Raw genomic sequence first — 27,577 nt, 5'->3', positions numbered from 1 at the left:
TCCAATACGACTGGTGATGCAATCCTTGTTAAAAACATGTTGGAGATTCATGACCCGCCACGATAACTACCACCAGATAACCAGAAAATAAGGGTTTCCCTGCTTTGGATTTCCCCGCTCAGACTCATTTCCGTTGCCACAGCCTGCACAGAATTGCATCCCTAACTCACCTGCGAGTTCAATCAGTGGATTGCTTGAGTTAAACCCGACCCGCCCCCTCAGCCAGACACTCTTATTAATGCTCTTTCCATTCCACTGCATTCCCAGCAGATGTGGGACAGACTTGAGAAGGACCCCGCACTCTACATTAGCTCCTCTGCCCAACACCGACCCGGCGAGTGATTCATGGTCTTATAAGTCCGGTCCAAATGGCCCCCCTTTATTGTGACAGGTCATATTTGCAACTAATCTGTCTCCCTGGGATGAGACGCCCGAGCGGTGAATCCACATGTGTCGCAGCTGTTCCGCGAGTCGCAGGCAACATATATCCAATGTCGAAGGAGACAAAGAGCACGTGGATGTCAAACGTGAAAGGAAGAAGAAAAAAAAAAACCCGAGTGTAATCAAAAGCCAGCTGAAACATAAAAGCTCAATTTCTTTTTTTTACACGCACGGCCATCGACATCTTCCTCAAAAGAGCCTCGGTTTTACGAGGCTGGCCTGTTTTCGGAAAGCGAACGGCGTGTAACCACTCCAGGGATGATAGCTCTTTTTATAACTCTGCTTTGTGACTCAAAAAGTATGGGGCTTTTTATCCTGCGGAGCCACTTCAGCTCAGATCCAAAGTCAGGTGTAGCATTTTAAATATAAAAGATATAATCTTATTTGAATCAGCAAATAAAATAAGTGCAGAAACTTCAATCAAGTGCCTTTGGTGGGGAGAACCCCATCACACGTTCTACATTCTGAAAGTCAGGAAACACATACCTTGCGGCTGAATAACAGTTAACCTAAAAAAATCCATTAACTGAGAAAATGATTTCAAGTGTGTTTAACTTACCATAGCAGGCAAATACTTATTATATTATTCTTATTATAATACATATTAATGCAATGGGCTGAGCTAATGAATTAGCACACTTGCTGGTCAATTATTGATCATAAAAACAGTATTTCCATCTTAAGAGAAAAAAAAACATCACCTTGCCTGTTGCCTTACACTGGTTGCTGTATTTATGCATTTTATGCAAATATTATTGATAATATATGCAGAATGCATGAACTGTAAACTGTCACTACTTCCAAGAAGCCTAAGTGAGTTTTAATTATGGGGTCTCCAGGATAAAGACCTCTGCAGCAGGATGGTAAATATGTCCCAAAGGCACAGATTTTATTCATTTGTTTATTTAATTTTACAAATTTATTTTTTAAATTCTGTTGTTCATGTCAGATATAAACTTTACATGTCTAATATCTGTATTGAGGGATGAAGGGAATGGGTCAAACTACTGTGACCATTTGTTCAGTCTCAGACCGTTCAATAAAAAGAAATGTGAAACCCTACTGTGTACCATTGGTGCTTGAAATTAATTCAGACCGATACTCTGTCAAATGAAATTATAAACTGCTAGTGGAAATAATAACAGCAAATAACAAAACAGTACTTTTATGGTTGCAACCCCACAATGTCTATCTATCCAAATTCCCCTGTAAACCATCAGAATTCTAGCAGGCTATTAAACCTGGAATTTGTCTACACCAGGGCACATACAGCTCTATATTCTTGGAAAAATGTATATTGGACAGCAAAATCTTCAGCAAAACCTTAACATAGGAGTACAAAGATGTCAGCTTGGTCGCGTTTGATGTGTGTTTTCTTTTTCTGACAGGTGGTTTAAGCTTTAAGAGCAATAACACCGAGCTGAACCCCAGGGAACCTGAAGGAGGACACTTGACAAAATAAGGTCTTTCCCACAAAATGCACTGAAATCGTGTCAGAGCCCCATGTCAGGTGTTCCAATGCGCCTCTTCAATTTGAACCACATGGCCGGGCTCAGCAAGCACTTGATCAGTGTCTTTTCCATGCCGAGGCTCCAGTCCCAGCGTGAGCGGCTGACTTTAGACGGCCTGAGAGCGTTTGGTGGTGTTTTCAAGCTGTGCGGCGACGCCGCCAAGCATTCATTCACTCTCCATGAACAAAGACAGCACGAGACTGCGCTGACCTCCAAAGACCATTTACAACCAATACGACCATAACTCACTTACGAGGCCCTTGTGGTTCGTAACCATGTATGTATGTCAAGTTCAGAGAGCAGAAATATGTGATGTTTTTTTAAATATCAAATAAAAATGATAAAAACATTTCAAGGCACACATAAAAATGGAAAAAATGGGTTGAGCAAAATGTGACTGCTTAAAGTAGGGATGTGAAATATGATATGAAATATAATATGCCAATGCAGCAATCGGCGCCAACTCAACGCGCATATTCAGAAGACAAAAGCATGGAATAAAATAAGCAACCTTGATTGGTAGGGCTTAATGATCCTTGATGGATGAAATCTTGATTGCACAACAAAAGAGCTCCAGCTGGGCATTTTTATTGTTTCATTTAACTACATTCTCCGTTTATGAATATTATGAATATTATGTGTACCCATGTTCTCCAGTAATTTGTGTAAATTATTGTACATTCTGACATAAAAAGTATTCCAGCACTTAAAGGGATAGTTCACTTTCTGGAGGTTTTGTTAATATATTAATTTTTAGCATGTGTTTCAGCCCAGACATTTTTTTGTGTGCGATGAAGGATATTTTAGATACCGAAGTTTTTGATGACCTGCCAGTTTTGCAATACCTTGTATTAGGGCTTCAAGGGTTCATGGAGTAAAGCCAAAACAATGCACAAAATGCACAAGTAACTCCAAAACTTATACAGTGATATTATGCCTTGAAAGGTTGCACGCGTGTAATTAAATATTTTAAATTAAAACTGTTTCCCACATACAGACACGAGGAATGCTGGGATAAAATATGGATATTTATGCATATAACTGCATAAATGCTATATAATCAATATGTTCATCTGTAATCTTCTGGAAACATATTGTTGTTGGACAAGCTTCTATGGAGTTTCTTGAGGTGTATTTATTCTTGTGATCTATTCCTTTCTCTTCCTGTGAAAATTGGGCCGGTAAATGGTAAATGGACTGCATTTATATAGCTCTTTTATCCAAAGCACTTTACAATTGATGCCTCTCATTCACCCATTCACACACACACTCACACACTCACACACCAACAGTGAAATGCTGCCATGCAAGGTACCAATCAGCTTGTTGGGAGCAATTAGGGGTTAGGTGTCTTGCTCAGGGACACTTCGACACTCCCAGGGCAGGGGATTGAACCGGCAACCCTCCAACTGCCAGCCAACCGCTCTTACGTCCTGAGCTAGGCCAGTCAAACACATACACAAAATATAATATCAAGCACTTGAACTATACTGTACCCTTTCAGTAATCTCCCTCGCTGTTGACTACAAATTGCACAGTACGCATATATAAATTAACATGTATTTTGTTTGTTTTTTAGAGTTTCACTATTTGCGCATGAATAGGTTTGCTGGGCGGCATTTTTTGAGTCACACAGTGCCATTCCCCTCCATTTCTGGATTTATTGCTGTCTTAATTACATCACCAACCCATTAACCAGTACATTTTCCACAGCAAAACTGCTGATCAGGGAGACGAAAAAGCTTTCCATGTGCTCACACATGCCACAGTTACCTACAGCTTTTAATTCACAGATAATTGATTTACAGTCTGTAAATAAAGTTCACAGGAGTCATCTTTGGTTTTGTTTTTATAAAGCAACATTCATATTGAGTGGTGGTAATAATTTTAGCTTTAAAACTGGAGACACAATAAAGATCCTCTAAGCGGGGATCTATGCAAATATGCATGAATCCTGTTTCGACATTTCAACATTACTTCATGGAAAATGTTTTTTTTTCTTCTATTTTTTGGATCATTGGTTTTGTTGTTGTGCAAACTTTTTGGCCACGTTTAAACCTGTTTACTGTTGGAAAAACGCTGCCCTTTCTGCCTAAGGCCCTCTATTCACACTGTGAGTCTATTCTTTTTCTTTATTCCTCCATCCCATCTGTTCAGGCATTACATATAGAGCATTTTCCCCCTCCAAATGGAGACAACGGCAGCCAGATCTGGAGTGACACAGTTACTGTTTCCAGCGCTTTCTATTCAGTCGTCAGAGAGGAAATATATATTATGAATAAAAAATTCTTAAAGCAGGGAAGGGCTTTTTTTTCTCTCTCTGAGATGCTCATGCTGCAAAACAAATTATTGGGATTAAAACTAAATATTAAAATGGTTTTGCAGAGCTTGTCAGAAAAATCATCCTGGAAAACTCCTGATAGATATTGTGGTTCCTGAAGAATGATGAATGCTACTGGTCATCAGGGGTGGATTGTTATCAGTCGGGAGGGGGGGGGGGGGTTGTTTCTTGGGGGACCTGTTATCCCCTTGACACCAGGGACCAAGATCCCAAAGTGAAAGGGATCTGGATTATATCAACATCTGTTGTTGATATAATTTCAGGAAATAAGTAAGTTCAGGAAAAAATGTGTGTTTGAACTTGTTCAAGATACCTAGTGCAGTTATTTTATTTTATTTAACATGGAACTAAGTACAACTTGCATATATTTCCAAGCCAATGTTAAGGAGGGTTTAACCGAGATTTTAAAATAAGGGAATTGGAAGTCCACCAGGGGGACTACATGCTGCTGGGTGGGACCTCTAAGACCTTTAAGTTGACAGGGACAAGTAGGCAGAAACTACGGTAATATTTTGTAAGTATGAAAACATACACAGGGAGGAATGGCTTGAGCACTGCAGGGATATACAGTAGCCCTATCGAGCGCAATGAGTCTGAATAAATACAAAGCGGAATTCACAGAGCGGAACCCAGATGAAAACAGGATCGTAGGCCTCAATGATGATAGCTGGGAAGTCTAGCAAGTCGCAGGGTGGATGGTTGCCTTCTACAGTCCTACCCTAGCAGTAATAACATACAGAATGACCATCATGACAAACATTACAGTTTTTTAGCACTCATTTTCTCTTCCCAGAAAGTCTTTATGGAATGAAACATATTCAGGACATAAAGTCTTCTTTCTAAATGAGATTAAGCCGTATGAAATTTGCTCCCAGATTTATGTTAGTGTGTTTTAAAACACGATTACGAATGAATACTAAAGCCATTCTAATCTCGTTAGTATATTTCTTACATGTCACCAGAAAAACATTGGCTCTAATGCCATTTCACGTGAACAGTAGCAGTGTGCATAAAACTGCCAGCTATCAAACTGAGAGCTGGGCGCTACTGGTGCTACAGCGACGGCATTATGAGAACCATAAATCGGACCTGGACAAGAGAAAGACAATGGCATAATACCAGGGAAACTGAATGTTCTCATGTTGATTTTCTGCTGGATTCTCCACATCAGTTAGTGTAGCGCTGCTTCAAACACAGCCACGTCTCAATGCCCACCCACTTCACCATGGGTCTCTGTCTCACCTACTTTTACATTCACATGTACATACACGCACACGCAGGCATGGATGCGTGTCCACGTACACGCACATGCACACACTGAATGACATAGACACACAAAAAAACACGCATGAGTACACATAGTCACACACACACATAAACATGGCTGGATTACATAATCAATATGATGTCCCCTAAAAAAGACAATGCAAAGGTAACATTAGGCATACCGCAAAATTAATGTTTTACCTTTGCGTTGTCCTCAGGGTCAGAAATGACCCTATCCTGAGTTTAACAGCCATGAAAACCCTGAAATTTCCTTTTCCATGCCCTACCTTGGGGGTTATTTGCCACCTGGTGCCCGAACATAGCAAGATAGCCACACCCCTGTATATTCCAATACTGCCACAATTACATTATCATCATCAATGAACAAATGAAGAGGGATCCAAAATGGCGCGGGTAATCACATTGCTGTTTCACTGTGAAGCAATCACCAAATTTCTGTCAGCACAAGAATCGAAGTGGTGCGCGATGGCTTAATCCTCTGCTAACACATGCAATTCCACTTTCCTTATGCCCAGCCACTGACAGCGATAAATAAGCAGCACCTTGCGAGCCAAATGCAAGATTTGGCCATGTTTCACGAGATTCATCTAGACACCATTGGCCAACGCATCGCTAATTATCTAACAGTGCGTGCGGTCCGGGTCAGATCTCATTTCATGAATGACAGGAGCGGGGGAATACTGATAAAAAGGTGGCTTTTAGCATTCTTCCTGAACGTGGGTGTCTCAGGCGCAAAATCAGGAGAGTTGGCAGCCCCGCATTATTTTCACACCAATTTATCTTATTTTGCCTGCCCCTCGTTTGCCTCAACATTCATCCTTAACTGTGACCTAAAAAACAGGTGTGATTCTTTTGCAGTGCAAAAATGATTTTCAAATCAATTCAGCTCTAAAATAAAGAGAAGCATGTCCTATGATGCACTTAAAATGTATTGTGTGGACACCTGGTCACTTACACTGAACAGCTGCCTGAAACGGACAAGGAAAATACCAATGAGCCGAACGTGCATTCTGTTAAAATGAGTTTTAATGATCTTAAAAAACCAGCATACGTGCTTCAGGAGTGTGGAACCTTGAATGACATATTTTTTGTTTAAAACTGAACGCGCCATGAAGAATAAATTAAGGGTTAATGGATAGATTTTCTCAAACATTAAATTTAACAGTTTAGCAAAAGCATTCCCAGAGCACACGGCAGATGTACTAAAAATCTGTAACTGCCGGGGGCAAATTTAGGATACACGCTGAGAGGTATGTAGAAAAGACACATAACAGGCCGACATCATTCACTGGATTTCATGGTCCAACGCATTTTACACAGACAAGCCTCTCTTGCCATCACAGAAAACGTGACATATGACACAGAAAATCTAACCTTTTCAGATATTACAATTAGGGATTTACCTAATCCAGGATTTGGTTTCAGATTTGGCCGAATGCCTTTGCTATTTAATGGCATTTGGGTTTGGCCAAATATGTACCCTGCGATGAAATGAACCTGAATCCCACATGGATTCCCTTCTTGCTGTATTTTCCAGTGGAATGTTATGGTCTTATTGTATGAAGAGGAAGCTGCAGACACAAATGTACTGCATAGAAATATTTGAAAAGTAAAAGAGGGGAATTCCAGGAAAGAAATTTGGTATCTCCTGGCACCGAGGATGCTAGGAGGTACACATCACTAAAGCATCTGTGTCTGACACATGCTATTGAATGTGACCTTTCTATAACTAGTGACAAATGCACAGCAAAATGCTAACTGTAGTAAGAAAAAGGTCAAGATATTGTTGAACATACAATGCACATTATTCAGGCACAGGCAATAAATGTAACTTAAACAGCAATACTAAACTTCACTGGTTACAAACAGCAATGCATTTGTCTGATCCTGCTGCCAATGTGATTCTGCAGCCATCAGCAATGACAATGGACATTTAGCCATACTCTGACATTCGGCGCTGGATTTACTTAGCTGCTACTAAGCTACTAAGCTGTAGCTAACTACATAAAGTAATGTACCAACTTGCTTCCCAGCAGTTTTTTTTCTCTTTGATGGAATAAAACCAGGTATGTATCTATAGCCTAGTGTCAGTTATTTGTAAGTATAACTGTGCTTTGTATTGTATCAGGATTGATGTATTTTCTCTCTGTCACTGCTACAGTATAGCAGTTAAACATTCAAGCCGAGACAATTATTCTTTTTTGACTTGATTAATGATTGGATTCAGGAAAAAACCTGATTCAGTTCCATTCTGGAAGCAGCATTTCCAAACATAACAGAAAATACGAAGACATAAATGAAGAATGAATATAACTGAGATTTCTTTTATACATCTGAACTTTGTTTTACTTTGAATTATGATGCAATAAAGACATTTCTTCCAAAAATGGCCATATATTATTAATAAATGTTTGTCACAAGGTTTTATGTTGCTGTGCATATTGCTATGTATCTTCAGGATGCAGATTCTTTGGGCAGCACAGATTTTCAAACCAATGTCAGCCAACTAATAGCCATCATTAATTAGACTACCAAATTAAACATTTTGTTTGTTTCCTGAGGAGTCCAATTAAAAAAAAGGTTACCCACAAGCACAAGCTGTGGAAGTACTGGCAGATTTGATGTCATTAGTTGAGTAACCAGGAGTCGACGGCAAAAATGACTACAATGGATCTCATTCCACCTGGGACAGGGTGGGATTAAATCACCCGGGGTTCCCTGGGTTACCACCACATTTGTCATTCCCAATGTCAAACTAAGCACCCACGGACTACCCACAGAATCAGATATCACCAGTGAGAGAGAGCTTCTCCTCCAATGAGCTCCAGCTTTTTCTATAGACCTCAGCGTCCAGCACAGCGTAAAGAGCCTCCATGCATGTTAGTTTGGCCCAGGGGCCCAATGATGGTAGGCTTCATTAAATAAATTTATTATTAAATAAAAATGGTTAAATATAGTATTCTGGGGAAAACTGTAATGTTTCTGCCTCATTATTTCCTTTGCTGTACTATTCTGTCTATTCTGCCAAACTGCACACTCCCCTGACTTGGTTCTGCAGAGGGCCCAAATGTCAAGGCCAGTCCCGGGCCCTGGGATTCCTAATGGTGTCGCTGGTGTATGCTTTTGACTCTGCCCCAGTCTCTTTAAATGATGTTGTTATGATGGTAGCAAACCACCAGGTGAGAAACCATTATTAAGCCAAAGGGGGAAAAATCCAGTTAGCAAACTGGATTTTTGCTGAATCCATACATCTGCTTATTGAACAGTTTTTAAATATTCTCAGAATATTGCACTATTTATTCATACAGGGAAAACTATGACATAAATCATGAGTATCCACATCCAAACTATTTCTTTCATCATTTTATGAAATAATGAATATCTTCATAATATGGTCACTAGAATCCAGTGATATTTTGATATTGTGGCATTCGGTCCGCCATAGAAGCGGATTGGTCTCGGCTGCGCCGGCTGGTGGAGAGAGCACACGCACCTAGGTTGCATTAGCTAATCAGTCCAGGTGCTTAAAGGTGTGCTGCTCTCCACAGTTCGGGCCGAGATCGGGAACTGGGGCAGAGACCAGGAGCTAACACCGAGTGCGAGTTTCTTTGTTTTTGAGTTACAGAGACGGATAGAGACGGATAGAGACGGATAAAAGTAATCCGCCACTGAAAAGTCAGAGGAGCTGGTCTGCTGGAAAGCAATCCAGCTACAGAGTAGCTAATTTAAATAGTTGTCACTCTGTTTTACTTTCTTTTTCTATTTTAGCTTGTTATTTTAGTTTATTGTTTTTGCCTGGAACCCATGAGGGGGAAGGGTAAAGATGACATTTACTTTATTTCATGTTTGTTGGGGTGCACTCTCTTTTTCTCTCTCTCTTTCTCTCCATGCGACAGACAACGATGTTACCTGGCACTGCCGCATCTCCCTCCCAGGGGTGTCACACTGGTGTGTGACAGATATATTGATTTAAAAAAAAAATATGAATCTCATATCGATATTGATACTATGACAATTGTAATAAAATTGATATATAAAATTATTGAATACATCATGAATATAATTTCACAACATAGCTTCAATTAAAAACCCTGGTAAAAGACAATGAACTTATGATTAACTCAATGAAAACCTCTTCCTGCTTCAGAGGTCCATCCTCCCTCGCTAACACTATCTGTGCCCCACTGTACTGTAACCACTAGACTTGTGGTGTGTGATAGGCCTACAGTATGTATGGTAATCCATTTTTTGCACATAGCTAGATTGCTTGCTAACTAAACAACTGACAAGCATTTGATTTCTAGCCAGCAACCAGCCTGTTGATAGTTTAAAGACTCATGTTTTTCATATCATGCCTGTATGCTCTCTGTCTTCAGGGAGTATCAGGAATAAATTGTAAAGTGTACTCCAAAGACTACTGCCAAAGAAACAGTCTATCTTCACATTTGCCCTTTCAATCCTCACGTCACTAATTTACGGGTGCACTATGTAAGTTTGGAAAAATGAGTGAGAGCATGCTTGCTACATTTTTTTTTTTTTTTAAACCTTCCACCCCATCCCCTTAGCTCTTCCTTGAAAGCTCCGCACTCCAAACACATGCATGTGCGCTGCCTGTCATCTGAATACTGTAGAGAGGACAAGCGTTGAAAAGTAAAGTAGGCAAAGTGAAGCTCTCATTCACAGGTGGAAAATAAACGTCATAACGTCATCATATTGAACATAAACAATGAACATAACTATAGTTTGTATTTACAGCCATGGGTTAATGACAATCAATAAATGCAGACACCAGCGTTTTTGCTTGTAAAAACCCAGACAAAGTTACGGGCAAAATGTTGGTCAAATGAACATTACCAAATGCGTCTAGAACTGGAGTGTGTGGGGTTTTGTTTCCTCTTGAATGGCATATGAAGCTATAAACATAGCTAACTAGCTACAGATAAGCCACAAGATAATACCAAACGTACAGCATAGCTAAATACAGCAGCTGATTAGCTAACATTTTCTAGCTACGCTGGCTACACAGTCTAGGTGATAACAAATTCCAGCATAAATAAACAAGCTACATAATTACCCACCCAGCAGAAATACTGCAAGCTCAGCACCACTGTTGAAGCCCTTCGAGTCCCTGAGTTCTTGCAGAATAGCCAAACTGATTTTCACCGATGTTGACTCAAACGCTCCTTTTCGGTCATAATCTTTTCTTTGATAGCTAGTCTTTATTTTCTTGTTCTTTTTTTATTTCATTATACGCCGTTGTAGTCAAAGCTGATTTTGGCAGATTTTTCTCTGCCATTCTTGTTTTCTCGGCAGCTAACAGTGCAGTCCATAAGTATTTGGACAGTGACACATTTTTGTTATTTTGGCTTTGTACTCTTTGGAATGAAAGAAAGGTTAAAGTGACTGTCAGTTTAAAATGGAGGGTTTTTACATTTACATCTATATTGGGTGTTGGAACTACAGCCATTTTTATGCAACCCCCCCATTTTAGGGGACCAAAAGTAAGTCGAAAAATTAACATAATCTCAAAGTTGTCATTTTTAGTATTTTATTACAAAAATTTTGCATTCGATGACTGCCTGAAGTTTGTGACCCATAGACATCACCAGATGGCCGTAGCTTCCCTGGTGATACATTGCCAGGCCTGTACGGCAGCCATGTTCATTTCCTGTTTATTTTATTTTTGGAGGCTTTCTGGCATCAGTCTTGTCCTCAGAAAGTGAAATGCATGTTAAATTGGATTCAGCCCGGGTGATTCAATTAGTCAGTCAAGAACCTTCCACGTTTTGGCCCTGAAAAACTCCTTGGTTGCTTTACCAGTATGTTTGGACTCATTGTCCAGCTGGATGGTGAAGCACTGTCCAATGAATTTTAAGGCATTTTGTTGGATCTGATAAGATGTTTATCGAGCATCATGTTCGTTTATTCAACAGGTGAGAAGGGCTTTTTCTTCATAATTTATAGAAGTCTTAATCATCCGCTACAGTAGTCTTCTGTGGTCAACCAGGTTGTTTGCTAGTACCTCGCTCACCAGCATGTTCTTGCTTCTTAACAATGCACCAGACAGTTGATGTTGACATACCAAATGGTTATACCCAATGGCTAAGTCTCTCATCAATTTATTTAGACTTTTAAGCCTCATAATGGCCTGATGGCCTGCTTTACTGGCACTAACACTTTTTTGGTCCTCATGATGAGAGACAACAGCAACAGCAACCAAATGCTAATTCCACTATTGAATCAAGAAATACTTCTGGTGATAAATCATCCACCCATCCATTATCTATAACAGTTTATCCTAAGCAGGGTCGTGGGAGGTGCTGGAGCCTATCCCAGCATTCATTGGTCAAGAGGCAGGAATGCACCCTGGACAGGCCGTCAATCTATCACAGGGCACACACACCATTCACTCACACACTCATACCTACGGGCAATTTGGAGTCTCCAATCGGCCTACCTGCCTGTCTTTGGACTGTGGGAGTACCCGGAGGAAACCCACGTGGACATGTGGAGAACTCCACACAGAAAGGCCCCAAACCGAGATTCGAACCAATCACCTTCTTGCTGTGAGGCAACAGTGCTACCCACTGTCGCCCCTACTTCTGTCGATAAATCATATTGACCAATAATATAGCGATTATCACATTTTTTAAGCATAATAACAATCACTGCCATAAGGCATATCGGCTTTCTTTTGTCTCATTTTTTCTTAAATCATAATCTACTGTGTTTCTCCCTACTTCTTGTTTGCAATGTCACATACATTTTTTAAAAGAAATTTTGGGTGTTTCATTCAAAATCAACAATTCACCTTAAGTTTGCAATTGTTCATCGCACTGCAACATGCAATTTTTGATTTTCAAGGCCAGTACTGCAAAACCACATACCAGTGAATCTGTACCGGGTACCTAAAAACAAGGTATAGGCCTACCTCCCAGCTATGTGGGAGGGTGTGTCTCAGAGGATATTCAGAGGGTATGTTCCATCATTATACAATGGCTTGGCTGAATACTCAATTCTGATTGGTTCAAGGGGGGGGGCATTAATTCTCAGTAAAGGGACACCTTGGCATTTAACAGTTCTAAAATCAATGCGCTACAAAATCAAGCATTCTAAAGCAGTTACAACAGCAACATTATTCTTTCGATTTTGAATTGTTGTCACGTCCCCTCCCCTTTTCAATGTCCAATTTCACAACTGATGGCAATGTTGAATTATGGTTCTAGTTACTGGCTTCATTTAGGGTCACCAACCGTCCCACAAAATACTGAATCGTCCCTGATTTGGACAGTAGAATAGGCGTTCCGCATTCTTATGGCTACGGGATGCATTTTCTTCTGTGTCTTTGTTAATGACTGCGTTTATAGTAACCGCTGTTTTTAATATAATTCAGTAGTTAGCTAGCCGGGATAAAAAGTATGCCATGAGACCATTTTGACCTAAACCCAGATGAATTTTAATATTGGCCAGGTGATAATTGACGGCAAACCTTTCATAAAGCTAGCTGGCATTCAAACCCGGTTTCAGAGGGTCTTGGAAAAACAGAGGGTCTTGGTCACTGCGTACAGAAGCGCATTGCATTCACAATAGAAAAAAAAATTGACACCTTATCTCGTAATTATGTGTTTCCATCTCGTAATTACAAGAAAAGATCTCATAATTACGAGAAAAGATCTCGTAATTACGAGATCAGGATCTCGTAATTACAAGAAAAGACCTCGTAATTACAAGATCTTTTCTTGTAATTACGAGATAAGGTGTCTATTTTTTTTTTTCTTTTGTGAATGCAATGCGCTTCCTTAACTGCGGGGCCGCACCATTTTAAAAAACGACAGAGCTAGGGAGATTAATTTGATTGAGTTATGGTTTCATGCAGTTTTATTAAATAATGTAATGACAAAAATTACCAAAATTGGTGTTAATTGTATGGTATAAAACGAGAAGGAACTATTTTTTCTTGACGGAATCATCGTTTTCATAGAATTAACGACCAGAGGTTTTTGCTTAACAACGGTGTAAATAGAACTACCAACCACAGTTTTTGAACAGCAACGGTCCAAACAGAACTACCAACCAGAGTTTTGTTGACAACGGTAAAATAATATGCCCAAACGGCCACGGAAGAATATTTCACTTTCAGCTGATTAAGTCGATAAAAACCAATAAATATTAAAGTAAATATATATAGTCATTGTTGGTAACCCGTTGTATAAGTGAAATAAACCTGTCCAGGCTGTCCCGTTATTGGAAAATAATGTACTTCAGTACGGGAAAGCCCGTCGTGGTTTATTCCTTACATATTCAATATTCAAATATTTAGTCAATATTTAGAGGCTGTGTCAGACTGAAATTGCACACAAATCTGAATCAGGATATGATTTTGAGTGAAGTGCATAAAATGTGCTTAAGTCTGTACTTAACCTCTCTTCTCATGTCAGGATTCCCCCAGTATTATCAATTGTTAATATATAGTCAAACATATATATTAACATTTATAATATATATGTTATGACATTTGATAATACAACATAGTTATGCTGTATTATCAAATGTCAGATTTAATGTTAAATTTAATGTTATGTTGCTATACTTTTTTTTTGGTAACTCAAGTGAGAGGAGGAGTATAGTCATAAAAGAATAATGAAGTTTATTGCTATTGTCGGATATCTAGTCTGTAGATTATCATCTCTGAGAAACAGACATTATTATTTGTATGACCATAGGAATGTATCTGGTTTCTTCCTCTGCCCCTTCTCTGCACTCTCCGCTCCACGGACATGAAAGGATCATCTTTGTGGCAATTAAGACACATTTCAGGTCTATGCATGTATGGAGTGTCCTGGAGACCTCTTTCCTTTTAAAGTAAGTTTTATTGCTTTATTACTTGAAGACAGGACACCCTATTGGGGGTCAGAGACCCTGCGTGGCTGCCTAGATCCCAATTCCTCTTAAGTTTGAAAGCAATAATAGAAATTTAATTGAAATCATTGAGTGAAAATCTTAACGTCTATATAGGTTATGGCTGTCGAGGCCTGATAGTTGAATCTCCATTTTTAAAACCAATTCCAAATTCAAGAGGAAAAAAATGTGGTACGATTTGGTTTTGTTACATAGAAAGGTGGCGATCGCAACTGGCAATATTGAACAATTATTTTTCTACAAAAAAAATCACCTCTTGTTGTCAGGAGCTGCAGTAAACTTCCATGTTTCTTTCTTTGATAGCTGATTATCTCCTAACATAGTCATAGTCATGTTTTCTTGAGCCCTTATTTATAAAAGGCTCAAAACCTAAGAATCATTTGATAATAATACCATAGTGCTTAGCCCTGCATCCAACAACATAAGGCCACTTTAATACATACATTTGCTTGTTCTCAGACAAGACAGTCCCAATGCTCGCACACCCGCACACTTCAAAATATCAGCACAGCCATGTGCCTCCCTTTCTCTCAGCCATTCCCCTCCCACTTAAATAATGCAGACTTTTCTTTAGCTAGTTAGTCAGAGTCGGGAGGGAGAAAGCAGTTATTGGGTGCTTAACATCAGCCAGTTGTTCAGGTGGGCATTCTGGGGTGGATATCTGCTGTTGCCATCTGAGGAATCTGAACCTTGCATCGGGGCCTGGTGTTGAGTGGTGTTTGGTGCACGCAAGATCTGATGTTTCTGTCTTATAGCTCACCTGACATTTTTACATTTTCATCCCTGGCTTTTTGGAATATTCAACTGTCTTAGTTTTTGGACTTTGATCTTGCTTTCCTCAATACTGTTCGGGAGAACAGGCCGTGGTTTCGTATTTTCTTTCATTAATTTCATTTTTGACAGTAATTTGCCCTTGTCTGTAACATCGTCTTTTCTTTTTTTTAATTTAGTTGAACCTTGTTTTTAGATTAGACAAAATATTTGTGAATATTGTATTGTCATAATTTCATAAATTTTTTAATATTTAATCTGGTTGTGAGTTGTACAGGTTGATCCGACAGATTGCTCTACCTAACAACAAATTTAGCAATTGAATTAATTATTGATATCTTTGATAATAATGAACACTGAAATGTATTATTACATCTTGGATAAGTGAGGGTTTTAACTGTTGATGCACTTATGTTCAGTATTCAGAGTGCAAAATGAGTGTGGTTAGCTGTTAAAACTGCTGGATTCAGAAAATTAAACATTTTTCACATAATCCTTCACATATGATCACATGTCATCATTTCCCTTAACATATTAAATATATTTCATTATTTTGATATTTTCCATCAACATATTTTATACTGAAAAAAATATTGCGGGACCCTAATGTTCACCCAGTGTGATTAGACCTAATTGTGAATTCAATTGTGGAAACGGAAATCCTACCTTTAATTATAATGCATTCCAAAGACAGTTGTTGTGCAACCCAGGTATGAGTCATACTACTGCAGAGTACAAATGTACAGGAAAGGCCTGGATTATCCATTTTAACAAGGTATGAATTTCTGACATTGCAAATGCAAGAGAGGCCTCGTGTTTTTGCCCTCCTGACTTCACCTTGTCCATACTCTCCTCTTTTGTAAGACCCACAAAGTAAAAAAAAAAAAAAAGCTTGGCCCAAATGAAGATGTAAATCCTTCTGTGTACTTCACCTCTCCTTACAAGAGAGAATCATGGGAAAATTGAATATCTGACTGCCAGCCAATAGCTGCAGATGTTCACACTGATGTCAGGCTCCCCAAGGTTTACAGGCTGTGAGATAAGCCTGTTATGTAGAAAAAAGGGTCATGCTGTACCCTGTTAAAGCCATACAATGAAAGGTTTTATATATGTAAGTAAATAGGCCTGAATTTCTGCAACAGGCGAACCCCCGCATCTTTTGGCTAAGCAGTGGGGGGAAAGTATAAAATTCATTTTTAATGTATATTTTTTATATCTCCCACATGGATTAGATGTGTGATATGGTCTAGGAGCAAGGGCAAAGATTAATTCTAACAACCTTCAGTCACTAAATAATGTTTTGTGGCCAAGAGGATTCTTAGGAGTTGAGTCTTCACATTCAGTGCATTGTAAAAGCAGTGTTTCCACCTTGTCTGCCAAACTGGACACTGCAGATACTATTTTTCTCATTACTTCATCTGTTTCATGCACTACAGCAGAAAACTGGCCTCTAGCATTCATCATCAGGGTGATAGATAACTGTTCGATAGCTGCGCTTCCTCAATTCATCTGTTTTGTGAAATAGGCAGACTCCCAACACGATCTCCCCTTGTACCATAAAAGAAAGAAAAAAAAACATCAGTTGAGCAAGTGTGTGGTCGTTCAAAGCACCATCCAAAAACCTCTCCATGTTTAATTTAAATGTAGCAAACCTACATGTACTGGAAACATCTTGAAGGCACTCTGTTTTTGTGTGTGTGTGAAAAAATATATTAATTCAAAACAAAGTCAACTTCAGGGTAGGCTAGTTAGTTGAATTAGCAATCATGACTTAATATTCTTTATTTAAAAATTGTGCTTCATATATAACTGTAATAGCTAGAGAATACAGTGCGATAGATTTAGAAGTTCTACAGAAGTTACTCTGACATTTCAGCTTTTATTTCGGTTGTAAGTTTGATTTAATTCCTCCCCTTCTGTGAGGTTGATTGATGTTTATTTCACAAAAATATTTAAGGCAGCACTGCTGGATGGCTAATTCGGTTAAGGCACCATGTTGTGGTATATGGATGAGCCTTGCGGCCTTGGATCGAAATCAGACCGCGCCAGTGCCAACTGTGATCTGTAGCTCCATTAGGCGACTGGCACTTGCGTCGTCCAGGGTATGGGGTGGTTCAGCTGGATAGGGGTTCACATTCGTTGTTACCAAGCAACCTCTGCTGCTCAATAAGGCGTCCATGGACTGCGTGTTAAAGCCACATATGAAACATCTTCCCCCAACACTGCTCTGTGTGAGCTTAGCTGTAGTCTGTAGTGTGAAAAGAAGCAGCAGGCGACACCACATGTTTCGGCAAAGATCGGCTCATGAATGCAGTTGCAGCTGCAGAGGATGCTCAGCTCCATGTTGGGTGAGAAACTTATAAACTATACATTTCTGTCAATGAAATGTAAAGGAAATTATCTCAAAAAGGAATGCTTTGTCTCTTTTTTCTTCATTGACAAAGAATGGCTCAGAAGAATTAGAATGTTCACCATATAACACAAGATATAACTCACTTCAAACCTCACTTGTACTGTGTTACTAGTTAATATGTTAAGTTCCCCCGAGTGCAAGATGCTATTTACAGTGTATATTCAGCTCAAGCTTTTCAAAAAGCCTGGGGCATAGTAACTGCAGGAGACATCATAGCAACCAAGCTGAGGGCAGGAATAACGTGTTAAAATCACAGAGGCTCAAATTGGCCTTCCATTAACAAATCTATCAATGAGCCCACCCAAATGCTTTTAGAGCCTTTACAGTAATCTGCACTGCCAGGTTCTGGTTCATTTTCCTTGTTCCCTGTGCTTCAAATTACCCAGCAAAGACAGGGTTGCACGGCTTTCTGCTTTTGTTACTCTTTGGAACATGTGTTCATTCATAATCACATTCCCGTGTGTGAGAGAAATTAATTTTATTTTATGTGCAATGTTCAAGGTTGTAAATATCCAGTTGGATTATTGTTATTCCAGACTGTAAAGAGGCAGCATTGCAGGAGCACTCTATGGTATTAGCAGGTTTTATTATTATTATTATTATTATTATCAGTAGTAGCAGAAGTAAAACTAACAACAACAGCAGTATTGCAGTATCTTCTCATTTAAAATGCGTTATAAAAGCACTATGGGGAATTCTGTTACCTAAAATAACATCCTTAGAGTACTAGGAACTTTTAAGTGGCCATTTCATTGGGAGGAAATGTTATTTTCTGGAACTAGACAGCCCACGTGAAACAGATGGAAAATGAAAATGCTACTGCTCATCAAAAGCTGGCTGCATTTGTGGTTTTTTGTGCTAATGTAGCCAACTTATTACATAAAGTGTTCACCTAGGTGACTACTACCATTACACTCTATTACCTTAATTGTAGTAGTATCACCACTCAGTGTACATGGCACCAATTTTGACAGTTAAGTGCTGCTGTACTGAAAGCCTACACTTGTGAGATCAGACAGAGGATAACGTTAACTCGGATGAAGAAAAAAAGGCAACAAAAAAAAGAAACGTTCTGAAAGAACAAAATGTACTGTTTCCTATTCAGTTGGGCGAGCATGGGGTACAAGGTGTGAACACACCCACAGGAATTTTCCATTTTGAGACCTAGGCCTGTATTCAATCAACATTTGCAACTTTGACTGACTTACACGTAAATACAAGTATTACATGTTTTCTTGAAAAGCTGAGTCTGGCTAGATAGTTTTACTGATGGGTGGTCTTGTCAAACTGTATTTGTGAGGAAAAAATAACACTTTTTGTATCTAATTATTAGTCAAAGTTAAGGACAATTGTTGACTGAATTCCAGCCCTACTCAAAAATCCCTTGGTGTGCATGAAGCTAGGAGAGTGGCCGGGCCATCCGTGCATCTGATACCATAAAGCACAGTGACACAGTTTCCAGTGCGCTGACCCAATCAAAAAGCTCAAAAGACATTTATTATTTAAAACAGCCCTTTGGCTTATGTACTTTATGTAAACTTATGTACAATCATGCAACCATTTTGCTTTTGAACCAAACTGTTGCAAACACTTTGGGAAAATTACATCCAATACAATGGTGTGAACCATGAACAACTTTGAATTGTTTTCCGCAAGAATCCATGTAAACAGGTATCCATGTAAAAGCTTATTCTGATGATTGTAAATATCTAACTATGCTTTAACTGCAATAGTATATATGGCAAGCATTGTTGGGCTGAAAGGCCTGTTCTCATCTTTATGTTATGTTATGTTATATCCTTTGTGTTTTTGTGAACTGCAACTAACTGGATCTTAAAATTTGACTGTGCACTGCGCACTGAATTTATCTACCTAGGAAACGAAATTGTGCACGATCAGATTTGTGTCCAGTCATCACTAACCCAAAATGAGGCTATTAATCACATGTTATCAATTGCGTGCCTTGTTGCAGCATGTGTCCTTTTCGAAATGCAACTTTTCTATTTTTTGGCCAAGATATGAGGTATAAAATATCTGTGTTTTTATTGCTACAAACATACCACATATCAAGTTATGTTTTTGTTGTAGCGTATGGCCTTGGGCAATGAAGTATACATAGTGTGTGTTCCCCATGAGGCCATGACATAGCTGCCAAGATAAAATTTGGATTTAACATGGTTATAAAACTAGAATCGTCATCTATAATGACTGCAAGCTTCAAGTAATTTACTAACATAAACTTAAAACATAAGATTATCTCTAATGATTCAAATTGTGTATCCTTTATTTTGTGTGCATGTGCGTGTGTGTGTGTGTGTGTGTGTGTGTGTGTGTGTGTGCAGTTTTCTTTCACTGAAGTAATTTCACAGTACTTTAGCTTTAACCCCAACAACTGGAAGAGCTATATTTCTCATGCCATGTCATGATTTGGAAAAAGGTTGGTTGCGGCATAATTGGCTGAAAAGCTTTTCCACCACTTGAAGAACCGGGAAAAGTCTTGATCCCCAGCCCTGAAAACAGTTCATTCCTTTGCATCTGTATGCTGATACATGTTGTCGTAAACCATCTGTAAATGTAAAAAAGGCTATCAACATGACATGCATTTGCTTACTCAAAGTTCTGCCTGCAGTGTGTCTTCAATCAGAAAAGATGAACATATCGCATAGTAACACTGTTATTACAATTTTTTTCTTAGTGAACACTCAGTTCAGATAGCCAAACATACCTTCTCTTAACTCTCCAAAGGATTGTGTGGGACTAAAGCTATAACATTTTACTGAAATTGTTTCATTTTAATTTAACTGAAATACAGTTTTGTGAAGAGCATTAACACTGAAGGAAAACATACAAACTCATGCATAAGTACTTATTGTGCTTACACTGTAAACATTTCTTACAGTACCATGTTTTAAATTGTTCCTCCCCAAACTGCATATTTTAATATCTTGACGAGGTACAGTACAGTACAAATCATATTTATGTTTGAAGGTTGAGTTGTATGAATCCAATTACTAGTGAATATTGCCATGAAACAAGCATAAGCAATTGTAATTCCACAGATAGTGATACCATTAATGCAACTTTAAATCAAAACTCATCCTCTTGACAATACATTTGGTGTTTGTGCAGAAGCACGTTTACATTCCTTTTCATGAATGTGTTCGGTCACAGCAGAGGGAAGTCATCTACCAGTCACTCATTTGCTCTGACTGCAGCAAACAGATGCCCTCACAGATCAGGTTCATACAGTGCACCACTGACTCCCTGAATCACACAGCAGAAAGGACTGGGCCAACATCATTATTTGTCCAGGCAGGCATATTCAAGAAAATTCTCCTGGCCCCCATGCTACCATCCATAGTGGGGATTTAAAAACCTTGTATTTTTTTTCCCAAGTTGAGCTTAAAACAACCCACAAACAACCTGCAAATTAAATTAGCAACACCATAAAACTTCATTGAGCACAAGCTGTAATGAAAGAATAAGACCCAACAAGATGGGATGTAATGCAATTTTCCCAGGGAAGTATAATGAATGCATTAATGCCCATAAATGCAAAATTCAGGTCTATAAAGGGCCTGAATAATTTATAAAATATCTTAAACAAAAAAACAGCTAGCATTAAATTAGCATTAATTATTCCTATATGCTATCTAGTATTCTTCAAAAACAATAACAAAAACATATCTGATATAGAAAGTCACAGGGCCAGCTATTAATGTGATTTTGGATATAAGCCTGAAAGAATTAAGGAGCCTATGGACTTTGCAATGTCCTGCTGGCTTTAAACTGAGCATGAGGTATTAGGGGTTTCGAGCTGCTGCTAACAGAGCGCAGACCCAGTGCGAGCGAGGAGCGGAACAGGGAGGCCAGCACCGGGAAGCAAAACGCAGACTCTGCGGCTAATCGGACATAGCAGAGCAAACACACAGCGCCGGAGGCACGGGAGATGTACGCGCATGGAAAGCATGCTGGGAACAGAACCATCCTGAACTGAAGCCCCGTAAGGGACACTCACACCCACTCCAACGAAACAGTCTCTGATTTCCGAAAGGCTGTCTCTGCACTAACACTTCCCCACAGCAGAAGTGGAACAGTTTTACGAGTTAGAATTTTAGGGCAAGTATCACGCGCGATCGTAATTATTCCGACTTTCCTTACCTAGCCTGCCCAGAGCTCATGTAAAGTAAGCCGTTTACTGAAAGTTAATGCAAATGCAGCACCGTGGAACCCCCAAAAAGCCAAGTCACACATTGGAAGTGAAGTCAGAAAGGGGTGTGCACCATATCACATAACTGAGTTAAGTACCACAAACAGGTCACGTCCAGCCCAGCTTCAAAAGGCTTTCCAGCATAAATATCGACAGAGAAGACTTGCCAAAAGGCTTGCCCCATCCTGTTCAGGTACAAAATGTTGACCTGAATCACCTTTACACAAACCACAATGCCTCCTTTTATTTATTTATACTTCATCCGTAAGTCACCGAGATCAGTCAATGAGAAATAATTGCTTTGGCAAAGAGTCCCCATGAGAACAGAAGTAGTCAAGAGGCTGTCATTTTCCTCATGAGCAGCACTGTAAAGTGATCCATCAGTGGGCATGTTTGCTTTGTCCTGACCTAGGAAACAGCTGAGAGAGCCCAGGCCAATGCACTCAGAGGGGAAATATCGTTAACACGTTATATATTGACATAAGCAAGTACAGCAGTATAGTGGTGTATAACTCCCGTCTGAGAAGGCAAGAGTGATCTCACAGTGATCTCACCGCTGAACCAGCAATAAGAATAAGCTGATTCAGCCAAAATGTATATATACAGGTTATACCTTTCCTTCTGAAGTCTTACGTTGTATGGTTTATCCTTTATGCTGGCCAGCAAATCAAGGCAAGTTGCAAATTTTTTTCATACCAATAAACATTTTTTTTTTTCGCATTTAGTGGCTGTTGAAGGCAAGATGTTGCATAAAAATAGGAAAGTAGGAATTCTAGAATAAGTAAGTTAGATGGTATAAAAAGAAGAGAAACGCTTTGTGACTGGACTGAATTAGAGGCCAGAAGCCAAAATATAGAGTACAGGTGGACAGACGACTACAGAAATGTAAAATTAACTGTGCAGAGAACCACTCATATTTTCTATCTGAATTCAAGGCAAAACAGGATATCGGACAGAAATCAAATTAAATAGGAGGCTGGAAGGAAATCTTAACCGCATTGTCCTTAAAATGCGAACAGCGCTTTCAGCTAAATCAAATACCGTACAGTGTAGACCAAGGGGAAAATCTATGCGACAAATATGAGTCTCTGCCATGTGCTCGCACACTGCACAGTACAAGCTTTGTCTGAAACAGAGAATGAAAATCCTAAAGATCCTCCATTAGCTTTAGTCTATCATCATGTAGGTCTCCCATCTAACACTGAAATTGCATGCCCTTTTAGTATAAAAGCAGCTGCCTCCACTTTGCAGTAACATTGTAACATTTTCTCAGCCACACACAGTAGCTCTGGACTCATTGGCATCCATTGTGCAGATATCTGAGAAGTGGGGTGATTTCGCAAACAGCAATCCCATGAAGCGTTTCCATCCCTCCTTTCATTAAAACAGCACTGCGCAGAAAATGATCAGCGGCGCATGCATAAAGCATCGCCCGTGCAAGTGCTTCATCGGCACCCGGCACCAATCGCTCCAATCAGGAAGTGATTCCGCATTCAAATTCTAAGAATAGAGCAGCAATAAATTATCCAAAATATCCAAAGCTGAACTTGCATGAGCTCAATCTTTCCTCAAATATAGCCATGATAACATTCCAAAAATGGCCTCTGCAAGATAGTGGACCAACACAAAAGTGCCCAAAGACCAAAAAAACAAATACATACATAAATAAATAAAATCCCTGAAAGCAACCATGAAAAAGTCATGAATTAAGTGGCAAACTCAATATTGAGGCCAGTTTTGAATTTGAACCTGAAGCCAAAGTTCAGTGGAGTGTTTACCTTCAGAAAGTATAATTAAAGGAACACAAAGAATATTTTCAAATATGTATCAAAGAATCCAATGAATTTCTTAACTACGTTCATTCATCCATCTATCACTTTAGGTAACACTGTCCTCCAGACGGTTTCATGATTACAGAAGATAAAAGTTGCATTCTGAATAAAAATAAATACAGAGATCATGCCTCCCGCATTGATACTGTTACTCCTCACTCCATGGCAACGTGTTTACTCTGCTGCATGCATCCGATGTGAGCCATCGAAAATCATTTTCATTCACACAATTATAGCTCCACCTACTGATACAAGATGTTTGACATAAAAGACATGAACATAAGCATTTCAGCTGCGGTTGGTTTGCACAATGAGGTGGGCATGGTTGCCTACTGAGAAGAATAAGAAGACTCTTAATGTTTCAAAGAATATTTGAGAGACATTTCATTGTTATAAAATAGCACAGAAATTCTCTGTTGTATTAGTTTTACTAAATAATATGAATTTCATAGCATCATGTGATCAAGCACAGAAGAAAGAACCCTGAATGTAATTTTAAATTGCTTTTTTAGACATTACGGGAAGACACTATGTGACAGCAGCGTGAACCCAGCCTCAATCCACATATGCCCATGGGAATATTCACATCTACAGATGTAATATGACTTACTTTGATGCTAGTGGCTTTCCATGGAAAACAACTTACTGATAATAATGAGTATTACAAATGTATTTTTTCCACTGTTGACATTATGCCTTTGAAATGCTGTGCACACGCTTCAAAACGTTCTCGGCAGCCAAGGGGATTCTCAGACAGACGGAGAGAAAATATGGGCACACCGATACAATCTCGTGCGTAAGATTTGCATGAGGAGGCAATCCATATCGCAAAACAAACAGAGCAGCCGACTGCCTTATTTACTTTCCTAAATCCATCACATATATAGCTTTAATGAGATCAGAACCGGCCAAATCACCTGCACAAATGAATTAAGTGCAGTGGTCGCCAAAACAGCACTATGGGAAAGTACCTTCACAATGGGGTATAATGCATGTGCTACTAATTAATTTAACGTTGCTGCAAAGGGGGCTACGTAGGACTGCAGAAGTCTGGGAGCATTTAAAAAGCAGGCAATTTCTGTTCTTGAATGTCCTATTCCTAGAGATACAATGGGAAATAAGATACTGTTCAGTGAGCTGTGGGGGCATGTCTGTTCTATGTTTAATACAGTATCTCCATGTCTCAACGCTCCCATCTGTTTTGCATATTTGGAGTTTGTAGCTGACAACATGGACAGGTCTCGACAAATTATTCCTAACCACATGCGGCAAAGAGCAACAAGATATATTCCGTGCAAAACCACACCTGCCCAAAATCTGTGGTCTCTTCCTTCGTAACTGTATGCCCCAAACGCACAGCCCTTCGGTCAAAACAAAGGAGTCAATTGCCTTACATTTCCAGTAATCATGTAATAAACAAGTAAATCATCTACTGGGGTAGCATCAGTCTATTAGACATTGAAACGTATTGTTGATACTCGGTCTGCTTCTGTGCGATGCTGCTTTCTTCAGTCCTGCCTGCAGTACCATCAAGCTATTCATAGCTCACAATGCAGTTTGACAGCAGGAGTTGTGACTTAGAGTCACGTTTAAATCCTCTAAATGAGAGAAGCATGTAAGGATATGCCTGCATAATGTGTTTGGGTTTTCAATATCTGTGGAAAAGGGACTAGCTGATATGTAACAACCTCTGATGAAAAAATTGCCCCAGACAGCATATAAAGCAGATATTGCATTTCACAAAAAAAGGGCTCCCTGTCTTGGTTGTTGCTATATAAACTGTTTTTATCCATTCACAGCATTATTTTTCACACTTTTATAGAAAACACAAGCAAGAAGCTGTCAACTTATTTTTTGCGATATTGGACATTTAATACAAATGAGTCCCCTCTGACTGTAACACAATGGCTTTCTTTGGTCATAATCATAAAATAAGTTTGATGTCATATTTCCTTTAGAAGTGCTGGGTCTTCCACCAAAGAAGAAAAAATGCTTGAAATTCTACTGATCACTAATGACAGCAGAAAACAAGAATTATAAACATCCTCACTCAGAAATGAGGAGCATGTCGGAAAAAAATAATCCTCTCCGACAAAAAAAAGTGTGGTCATGTCTGCTATCAATTTGCTACGAAGTAGCCTATTTATAGAGAGGTGTTGTGGAGTAACACGGGTATCATACGGCTGCAATGTGGACTCTGTCTCATCTGTGCATTCACATGCGATAGTACCTACTGTTCCCTGGTCATTTTGCCAATTTGAGGAAACATCACAAAAGCTTGCATTTCCGTAAGAATTTCAGAAATACATTTCAACTATACCCTTGCAACACAGGGTAGGCTATTTTAAAAGTGCCATTTGGATTAAATAGCCTACATATAAGTTTAGTATTTCGTTTAATTCGTGAAAAGTGTAGAATAAACTAAAATTATAGATTGTGGACTAATAGAAGGGATAGACATTCTTGCTATATTGTATGCAAAATGTACCTGCCACGTGAAAACTATCAGTTTTACAGGCTTAACTATTTAACACGGGAAACGGGTTTATGAATGACTGCCTTTAGAGGTTAAACTCGACAAATAGCCTACGCAATCAAGTGAAAGTCAATAAACCACGGTACGGCATTGTTTGTTTATAGAAATACAAAAATTATGACCTGAGCAATTAATTACTTTGAAAATGTTTTCCCATTTATGCGCAATTTCTGCACATAACAACGTTATTTCATAGCCAGTCACCAGACTGAATATTCACGGTTCAATTGAAATTTGGTCTGCACAGCGGAGGTCCGCATTATTTGTAAACTACGGTGGTATTGTTACAGAAGAAATCAATTTTATGGAAGTAGGCTAGCCTACGTCCGATATCTTGATACAGATAAATCTGTATTTTAAACTAGTTAAATCCGGGAGCCCACGCACCGTTAGCCTACGCAATAGCTTAGCTATATTATAAATATGAGAAACCGATGCACTATAGCCTATTCCTTATAAAATGTTTCTATATGAATCAAATGGTAACAAAATGAAATAAACTTACCTCGGTGATTGAATTGGCAAAAATCGTCATACACTTAAGTGATGATTCCGCTACTGGAATAGTTTGAGAAGGACACCTACAATGTAAACCACGGTGAGTTTCTTTTAAAATTGAATTCCATCGTCCGAAATCCCTTTTAATAGCCTACCCTTTGCTATCAATGGAGCATTCTCTAAACGGGATTTTGTTCCACTTGAAAAAGATCCAGTTAGAACAAAAATGAAATAAAATTAATTAAGTGAGACCGCTGTAATTTTTATAGTTATTGTGCCTATGTAGCCTACTTTTTATGACTGGTTGGTTACTATAGCCTTTTTGACAATAAAGCCCGGCAATTGATGTTAACCGCTGTCACAGTTCACCAATGGGTAATCCGAGTGCATCTAACCACCTCACATTACGAATACAATGTAGACGGGCAAGCCGAAGAGCTCTTCCTTGGCGAGCAACTGCCCGAAGGGCTTCATTACTCTTAAAGACACACCGCGTACACTACATGTCACCGCGCTCGCGGTCTGGCAGAAAGCCGGCACTGAACGATTTGATGTTTCAAGGGGCAGCAAAGCAGGCGTCACATGTCCATGTGCCTTTACGTATGCCTGTTTATGATGAGGTAATACAAACGGAAATATATTAAAATATTTGCATTAATTGCCACGTATACAGAGCTACTGTGCACCCTGTCCAACAGCGCTAACGTCTTCATCATCCACATCTCCGTCATCATCATCATAAACACCCTCATCTGTGCAATTAAGCACAGATTTAGCAATTATTTGCATTTCACCATTTCAGCAGTTTGTTCTGCACA

The 27,577-nt window shown here is 39.2% G+C and overlaps 1 protein-coding gene across 1 annotated transcript in view; it reads right to left on the bottom strand.

Moving 5' to 3' along the window:
- The window catches only part of calcr (calcitonin receptor), a 74,768-nt gene extending 47,490 nt beyond the window's left edge, over positions 1 to 27,278 (bottom strand). The window contains exon 1 of the mRNA XM_064348276.1: positions 26,767 to 27,278. Coding sequence (XP_064204346.1) covers positions 26,767 to 26,796 — 30 coding nt within the window. The 5' untranslated portion in view covers positions 26,797 to 27,278. The remainder of the gene's footprint in view (positions 1 to 26,766) is intronic.
- Positions 27,279 to 27,577: the final 299 nt, after the last annotated feature.

This window comes from Anguilla rostrata, chromosome 8 (genome assembly GCF_018555375.3).
Source record: "Anguilla rostrata isolate EN2019 chromosome 8, ASM1855537v3, whole genome shotgun sequence".
Classification (NCBI taxonomy): Eukaryota; Metazoa; Chordata; class Actinopteri; order Anguilliformes; family Anguillidae; genus Anguilla; species Anguilla rostrata.
Note: the sequence above shows the minus strand (reverse complement) of the source record. Positions and strands in the feature narration are given on the sequence as shown.